Source organism: Morone saxatilis, unplaced genomic scaffold, assembly GCF_004916995.1.
Source record: "Morone saxatilis isolate NCDOM2014 unplaced genomic scaffold, NCSU_SB_2.0 Contig18, whole genome shotgun sequence".
In the NCBI taxonomy this organism is placed as follows: Eukaryota; Metazoa; Chordata; class Actinopteri; family Moronidae; genus Morone; species Morone saxatilis.
In genome coordinates this window covers 13969609-13978771 of record NW_023339740.1, presented here as the reverse complement: position 1 = coordinate 13978771, position 9163 = coordinate 13969609, and the positions used below count along the sequence as shown (strand labels likewise).

Below are 9163 nucleotides of genomic sequence, written 5' to 3'. Positions count from 1 at the left end.
AGCTTCTTCTATCTATCTATCTATTATCTATCTATCAATATCAAAATAGATAACATATAATATCTATTCTATCTCTCTGTCAATATACTATCTGTCTATCTATCTATCTAGTCATTTTTGCTACACTGCTTAATTTTGCTTCTTTATTTCTTTATTCATGCTTTGAATTAATTAATTAGCAATGCCATGTATTTGTTCTCATATCTCAGAACAGTAATCCTGTAGGTTGGAAAGCATCATGATGCATTTGCTCCCTCTAGTGGTCATATTGTAGATCTTAAAGTTACCATTTATACTAATAAAGTGAAAGGACATCATGATTTATGAAGGTTTTTATTAGCTATACTAGCATATCACAAAGTAATTTACCTATATTAAGGATCTTAAAACAGTCTAATTACCACTTGGTAAGATATATACAAGTGAATATCAATATTTTACTTACACTGTTATTATATGATTATTAGTTATTATTGTCACAAATGATGTTTTTACCAGCTGTTGTTCCCTCATCATTCTTGGACCTACTCTATTTTCCTCTCTTATGATCTTTTTCAGGTGAAGTGGAACCAGAGCTGCTTCACACCTACAGCCGTATTGACCCGTATGACACTTTGATTTTGTGCGTGCGTGTGGCTGTGCTCACTGCTGTCACACTCACTGTGCCCATTGTGCTCTTTCCCGTAAGTACATTTTTAGAAAAGTAAGTTTACACATTGGCTCACTTCTTTTCTTCATGCGTTGGCTCTACATTGTTACATTAAAACTGGCCTTTATTGTTATGATCAGGTGCGGAGAGCGATCCAGCAGATGATGTTTCCCAACAAGACCTTTAACTGGCCCCGTCACATCGCCATTGCCATCATCCTGCTCACTTTCATCAACCTGCTGGTCATCTTTGCCCCCAACATCCTGGGCATCTTTGGGATCATTGGTAGGTTAGGCCAACCCTGGTTTTGATGCATAAAACACCAACATTTAGACTGACTCAAGGCACCATGACAAATCCTGAGTAGCTTTTATTTGAATTATGAACACTTACATTTGTATATTCAGTTATTATTATATTATTACATAATTAAAACAAGTTATTGTATTTTTTTTGGATGGTCCAGACTGAGCCTAGGTTTTTAATGTAGTGAGTCACACTTTCTACCTCAAAATGCAGAGTACTTCCAATTTTGTGACATGCAAATACACTTTAAGTTAACACATTACATTTTCCGTTAAAGACCACTGAATATGAATCAAAGAAAGATATATAAGAAAAGATAGAGAAATAGACAAACCTAAGATTTTGAGAGCAGCAATTACATATTTGTAGAGAGAATTTTTGTAGGGTGATAAGAACTGAGCAGTACTTTTTCAGATTAATCCAGGAGTCCAACAGGCTCATTCACACTTCAAATATTAAATTCAGAAGCCTCATATAATCAATATTCATTTGGTGGTTGGACAAGATAAATATAAACTAATTATTTTCCCCCATTTCCTTATTTCCATACCAACTACAGTGCCGTCAGACTGGCGGGAGCACTTAATGAGAACTGAAGACAGTCAGAATTCAATGAGTATTAGTTTCATGAATAATTTTGTGTTTTTCGTCTGCTCTCCAGGTGCCACATCTGCCCCTTGTCTCATTTTCATCTTCCCTGCTGTCTTTTACATTCGCATTGTACCCAAAGAAGAGGAGCCACTGCGCTCGGTTCCCAAAATCCTGGTGAGAATCTAATGAGAATAAGAGTTAGTTGCATTTATTTAAGGTCATGTTATGCGAAGTTATATAAAACAGATCTGTCCAAAAATATAATAATATTTGAGAATGTGAACAAAAGTAGGGGACGTAATACTGAACAAAAACAACTATTATATGGAATAATGTAGCATTTTTCTGACCGTTCTTGTATTGTTTTCTCAGTGACCTTTATTTTGAGCTGTCAGGTGTTGATTAGAGTTTATTTTCAGATGTAAAATGTCACACTCTTGGTACTGGTACTCTTGGGTACGAATTTAAAGGGAAACCTACCCCCAGACTGATAAGCAGTGTTTTGCTGCCCTCTGTGGTTGAAATGTTCAGGCCTCTTTCACCTCTGACCACAACTTGCATCACTGATGAGTGTGGTTGTGGTTTGTGGTCAGAAATGTGTTTTGTTGCACCTGTAACCACACCTAACATTGAGGTCATGATATAACTGTAGCAAGGTGAGAAGTTAAGTAAGGGATAATGCCTGACGAGGTGTTCGTTATCAGGAATTAATGGACAATGCAGAGGCCAGAACTCTCCGACATGCAGTGACGGCGTTCACTACCTCAATAATAGGACAAACCTTAGATACGACTTAGCTACGGGACTTTTTTATAGTTCCCTCTGTTCATAGAACCCTTCGGCTCAGCTATGAGCCAGTAAGTTAACCTTATTCCAGCTAGATTCAAAGTCAGAGTAGAGTAGAGTAGATGTCCTACATCAGGAATTAATGGACACCCTGCAGACAATGATATAATTGGAGTTAAACAGGAGCTCAGAAAAAAGGCTTACTCTCGAAGTGACCCTTTTTACCCCCAAATTAGGTTGGTTAAAGTCATACATACGTTCAATGATTTACTAAAAAGTTGCTGTAAATATGATCACACTTTCCGAAAATGATCCAGTTAGTGTTCCTACAATGATCTCATCATCTGTTCTCTGTAATTCAGTCACTCCTTCTCTCTTCTAGGCTGCCTGTTTTGCCGGGATAGGCTTCCTGTTTATGATAATGAGTCTCAGCTTCATCCTTATTGATTGGACATCGGGCAGCAGCAACGCCAGCAGTGGTCACTAGGAACCACCTTTCTTTTTTTTTTCAGGTTTTATATTGTTGATTTAGATCTGTGTTGTAATGTTACTGTTTTTACTTTGAATATAATGTTTGATGTTGAACATGCCCTATCTTTTCCATTAGAGAATATTGGCCACAGAGGAGGAGTCTAGAGTTGAGGATGGTTCTCTGTTTCTCCACAAAAAGCTCTCACTCGTTACATTGTACTCTACATCCTGCCAGTCAGTGACTGCAGATGCAGGCCAGTAGGCTTTCTTGGAAAGTTGATAGTGAATTTACAAAATAGGCCAGGTGCATAAAGATTGATGTTGACATTTGGAGGCTGTGCCTTGTGAGATGGATGTAAAAAGTCACAATACAGAAAGCTGCTGTCTTTATACGCCTGTCCCCATGTTGGTTGTGAGCATCTGCCTCCCCTCTCTGTCCCTGTATTGTCCTAAAATGATCTGCAAACTGCTACTCAGATTATAACACACAATATAAGGCACCTCCCTTTTAAGAAATGTATTGACTGATAGAGAATTCTTTTAAGATTTTTATGTCAATGATGATGATTATTATTATTATTTTAAGTTATTTGAATACCTACATCTTTGCCATTCTGTGCAACTGCAGAGGAAAGTGATAGTAAGCTATTGCACAGAAATAAAGATAAGTTAAAGGAATAGTTTTAACTTTTTCAGGAAACATACACACACTTTGTTGGAGAGTTAGATGAGATTGATCGCCACAGGCAGAAGCTGGTTAGCTTAGCTTAGCATAAAGACTGGAAAATGCTGAACTATTCCTTTTAAGGCGTGTAGCCTCTGACTCCACTAACTTGTGCTGCTGCTGTGTATTTTAAGGTTTGGAGGTGTTAACATTCTCACCTCCGACAGAGCAAAGCCACATACAGTATGTGGTACTGTGTTGAGAGCACATTTATTATAACATTCCTATACAATATTATCTAGATGTATATTTTTTATTATTAGTCATTACTTGTTGAAAACCTCAGAAGATGCAGTACGGACTGATGACATGATCCTCAGCGCTTACCGAGGCGATCAATATCAGAAATGCAGGTTTCAAGTTCGGAGCATTTTTAAATGGTTCTTGCCTGTCCAGACCACTAAATAACAGAGTGCCTATATTGTGCACAGAGTTTTCTTTTCAGTATTACTGTTTGAATGACAGTGACAAATGGTACTGAAGACCTCATCAGTTGGATTGTACAGATCAGAGTGATAAATGAAATGAAAAGAAGAAAGTTACCGCTCAGTGTTCTTAATCATGGAGCGGGGACCTGGAGGATTCGATGTGTTGTTTCTGAACATTTACTGGCAGTAATCAGAGATAACCAAAACATGTATAAAAAAACAAAAAAATCGACAGGGTCACTTAATAAACAGCTTGGTGTCTGTAAATATTTCTGCGTCCAGCACAAACTTGATGCCTAATAAAAATGATAGACATAAAATTATAGTCACTTTAACAATCTTGAAAAGTTGGTGGTTAGCAATAGCACTTTCCTTTGATAAGCACAACTTCCTGTAGCCATTAATAAGTTAAAACACAAGCGAATGATTTGTGAGAAATTCAAATATTTGATAGATGTGATTTAAGGGTTATGATTCTTTGTATAAGTAAATCATTGAGAAACGAATCAATCTAATTTAGATAACGAGAAAATTAACAGTGTATTGATGGTATAATATGGATGTCTTTTCAAACATTACTTGAAATAATGTTAAAGTTAGCTTTCCTGTGAGCCCCTGCGAACATTAGTTTCCTCCTCTGGTCCGTTCTGTGGATAAAAAACACTTTTTAGTTGGATGTACTGTTGGAGGTTTTTAAGTGTCCGTGTTGTTTAAAAAAGAAAACATGGCTCCACTGTATTTTGAACTATAGTATCTATATGCATTTGTGTTGTTAAACCTGGACCTATACTCTGATCAGAAGTATAATTCAAGTATTCGTCTCCTACAATTGATAGATGAACTTCGTATATAATGTTTATTCAGGCGTATCAGTTGGATCTGATTCAGTGATGAAATGCAAGATGCAAAACCTGTTAATGATTAATTTCATGTTTTTTTCTTCTTATATTTGTCTTTGTAGTCAGTGGTATATCATCAGTGGTTTGGTTCATTCCTGACTTTCTTGCTGCTTCTTTGGCAGACAATAACCTACTAACTTGGAGTTGTTAGTGAGCTGGTGTATCCGCCTACATTTCATTGTTTTTAAATGATAATTTCTGTTACACCAGACTACAGTGAGTGATGTATGGGTAAGTTAGTATTGTCGTGTCAATTTGTTACACAAACAAACCTCCCTAATACCTTTTGTTTTTCATTATATCTAGATATATGGTTGTCTTTATGTGTCTGTATGCAGAGGGAATCATCTGAATCAGCCACTGGGGCATAACTTAGTGTTTGGTGTTGTTTATCCAATGCAAGGGTTATATTTATCCCCAACTTCCTGTTCCTAGTTTTGACCTTTATGCATGTACGATAAAGCCATTTGGTAAATTACATAAGTGTCATAAGCAGTTTTTCAACGGTGCACACACACATAACACTTCAAAACCTCACAACATGCAAAAAATACAAAAGTGGCAACGCAGTGAGGGGATACACTGTGTTAGTGGCTGATAGAAGCTGATCTCTGAGGACCTCTATTTAGATCTCAGTGTTGTTAGTCTCCCTCTTTTTGTGATTTATTGAAACGTGTATGATTTGAATAGTAACATTAAATATTGACATCGGCCAGCATTTATAAATAATGTATATAAATGTATACCCTTTATATTCTATATGCATATCTAGTTTGTACAATGTAAATAGCAATTAAAGTTTCAGTCCAATTAAAAATATAAATGTAATCAGTTTCAAAGTGCTTTTAAACCTTTGTCCTTCAATTCATGTCGATTTTCTTGTATCTCTATATATTTTAATATGTTGCTGGCAGTTACTGTACTGTAAACAATGTTGCAATAAAGATAATGAGGTAACAAAAAACTTTGATCTTTTATCGTCTGTTAGATATGACACTGTCCCTTTGTCCTCCACCTCATTAAAGGTTCTTGGAAACAGGAGATTACTGGATTTATAGACTGACTTTTAAGACTTTGTATTTTATAAAAATCTTTTTTTTTTTTATTATGCAAGTGCATAATCTGAATTATAACAGCTTTAAACGGACCACTATGGCTGTGTAAGCTGTAAGCAGTATATAACTGGAATTTTAAATATTTTTCAAAAGTAAAAAGACACTGTGATTATATGTAGTTTATATATTTTAATCTTATAATGTTGCACAATGTTTCACTTCAAAATACACAAGACCTTGTAATACTTATTAATTATTATTATTTTTTTTTTTTTTATTACCTCATAATAAAAGGTATTAATTCCTCTCTTGGGTGTCAGAAGCCAGTCCACAAGGTGGCTCTATAGTGCTGTGGAGCTATGACCACCATGCAATGTAACAATATTATGGTTTTTAAAGACCAGTTACTTGAAGTGTTAATTATCTAGTTTGCATTGGGCTTACTTTAATTCCCAGTTTTGACTTCATGCTGTCATAGTATTTAATATTTATGGTCAAAAGTGGCTGCTATTCTAACAAGTGCTTTAAATATCAATACCCTCAACTATTTGCCTAAACCAATTTGGATTTGCAGTATTTAAAACACAGTGACCACTAATATCATAGTTTTATCCCTCAAATGCTCATTGGAAGCTCCTGAGGTTTAAAATCCTACAGTCAGTGTAATGTTTATGGTCTAAGCAGAGCTTTAATAAAGTCAGGCTACTTTTTATAACCTAAAAGTAATTTTAGAATATAATTCAAATTATACAGTTTGCAGACTTTGTTTATATTTCAGTGTCACATTTAATCATTTACTGTATTCCATCGGATGTAAAATTTTGACTTGTACTATTTTCATTTGATGCTACTTACTTACTACATTTATGAGGGAAATATTGTATTTTTTACCCCATCCTATGTATTTGACAGCTATAGTTACAGATAACTTTAGACTTTAGATCATCTTATAAAATATGAACCATCATAAACAACCCATCAGTACATGAAGTATAAAATATCTCTCAACCAGCTACAGTATTACAATTGTTCTCACATATAATTGCATCAATAATGATATAATCCAATTAAATATCTATATTAACATAAGGGACCATTCTGCTTAGTGAGTACTTCAGGTACATTTTGCAAATATTTTTTTTTACATTTTTACACAGTGGTATTTCTAATTTAAAGATAAAATCTGAATCTTTTTCACCACTGTTGTGTTCTGTTGTTTTCATAATGAATAGTAGTTATATATATTGATGCACTGCTGTTGGTTCTCCATCTTGTTGCTCTCCATCAATGTTGCACATTCCTGTACAGCTCTTAGATCTTTCTATCTTTATTTATATTTAAAAACTCCTTGATTGTGATTCTTATGCACCAAGGCAATATATCCGATTATGAGTCTTATTATCTTTTGGGAGAAGCCTGTGCCATTCCCGGTCAAAAAAAAAAAAAGCTAGTTGAATAAAAGTAACTTCAAGTCAAAATTTGCCAAGGGTATGAATAATTTCGGCCTTGACTGTATATAATGTAGGCTATATAAATGTATGCATACGTAAACGTTACTGGTGGTGTCGCTTATCCAGAAATGTAGGCTATTAAACAAACAAACAAAACAAAATATCTCTTCTCGCCAACTGGGCTGTCACATAAACCTCTACACTGCAGCAATTCGTATGAACTGTGGGCCGGGCTGAGGGCAGGTAGACCATTTCCGCTCGAGTGAATTGTTGACTACATTTCCCATGAAGCACTCGGGAGTGGGCGTTCACGTTCCGACGGAGGCCGCCCCTCGCTGCTTGCTGCTGCTGTTGCTGCTGCTGTGGAGCTGGGAGGTGTCGGCGCTGTCTGTCTGTTTGTCGGACGGAGGGGAACTTCACGGCGGCTACGGGTGTGGCTTCAAACGTGATAAATCTCAACGAGGGGGAAAGAATGCGCAACGCCGATAGGGATTAAAGCAAAAACAAGAAAAGGAAAGAGAAATATCATCTAAAAAGGTGGTTAGTGTGTGTCCAGGTAGCCTTTTTTAAGTGGCGGCAGGAATCCGTGTGCTCGGTTTTTCAACAGCTGGACTACTTTTTTGTGTGTGTGTGTGTGTGCTGCTGAACTTCGTGGCCCGTGTTCGTGAACCTGCTCCGATGGTCTGCTGTGGGAACTAGCGAAAAGAAAGTCAACCAAAAAGTATCTTTCTTTTTTTTTTTTAAGGGGGTCGCTGGACAACTTCTCCACGCTCACAGTTAAGACCACCAATGCTGCCGAACAACTGACTTAAACCAGCAGCAACTCTTTCTTTTTTTTGGGGGGGGGATAAAAAAAAAAACCCCAAGTTCACGTCTCAGAGAGAAATCGTTTGTTTTTGTGATTTTCGTTTCCTCTCTCGCGGATGAACGGACTCCGTCACGTTTGTCGCCGCTTGTCAAAAAGGGAAGTCGTCTCGCTCAACTTCAACCCCTGTTTTTTTAAATAAAAAAAAGGGGTTTTCTGCTCTTTTTTTTTTCCGGGCTCGGCCGTTTTTCCCAGGTGATATTTTCCCCACTAAGCAGCAGTCCTGAAGCGTGCACTAGGAACCATGGGTTGTACAGTTAGTCAGGAAGACAAAGCCGCGGCCGAGAGGTCTAAAATGATTGATAAAAACCTGAGAGAAGATGGAGAGAAGGCGGCGAGAGAAGTGAAACTGCTGCTGCTGGGTAAGTAGTCTGTCACAACGCTGATACTGGGGGGGGGGGGTTGCATTAATGGTTGCAGACGTATTGTGCAACAGCATTGACAGTCTTGACCATTTGTACAGATATGACATACTGGTGTAACAGGCTAAAAACCCCCACAACTAATGCTATGGAAAGTATCATTTCTATCCCTATATGCCTGCTTGTTTTCTAGCTACACCAGAACACTGTGGATTGTTTGGGCTGAGAGAGTTCACCCAGCTCCTGAAGAGACAAACGTGGCAGCAGTAATGCCACCAGAAGTGCAGCACTAACCCTGGCTGTGCACAAAAAAAAAACAAAAAAAACCAAGTAGCATGTCCTTCTTGTCTCCTCTGCCTCTTCATTGTTAGATCTGCTTTGATGTAAACATGTGGGCTTTACTGAGAATGTTTGCGGAAGTTTGCCGTTGAAACAGCACCCTGCAGCTCGTGCCCCAGGCCGGAAAAAGGGATGTGAAGAAAAATGTGTTAAAAGCTAAACCCTGAAAATAGGATAGTCAGAACAGGCAGTCTGAAGTTTGGAGTGGTTTCCTCCCACCAGGGCTGAATTGAGGGG

At 37.3% G+C, this 9163-nt stretch overlaps 2 protein-coding genes across 2 annotated transcripts in view; both read left to right on the top strand.

Annotated features, from left to right (window-relative positions):
* LOC118328937 (sodium-coupled neutral amino acid transporter 3-like) overlaps window positions 1–5802 on the top strand; it is a 35828-nt gene extending 30026 nt beyond the window's left edge. Inside the window, exons 13-16 of the mRNA XM_035662881.1 lie at window positions 559–683; window positions 790–934; window positions 1617–1720; window positions 2715–5802. Coding sequence (XP_035518774.1) covers window positions 559–683; window positions 790–934; window positions 1617–1720; window positions 2715–2819 — 479 coding nt within the window. The 3' untranslated portion in view covers window positions 2820–5802. The remainder of the gene's footprint in view (window positions 1–558; window positions 684–789; window positions 935–1616; window positions 1721–2714) is intronic.
* A 1913-nt stretch (window positions 5803–7715) lies between these two features.
* Window positions 7716–9163, top strand: part of LOC118328607 (guanine nucleotide-binding protein G(i) subunit alpha-2-like) — a 49273-nt gene continuing 47825 nt past the window's right edge. The window contains exon 1 of the mRNA XM_035662397.1: window positions 7716–8587. Coding sequence (XP_035518290.1) covers window positions 8470–8587 — 118 coding nt within the window. The 5' untranslated portion in view covers window positions 7716–8469. The remainder of the gene's footprint in view (window positions 8588–9163) is intronic.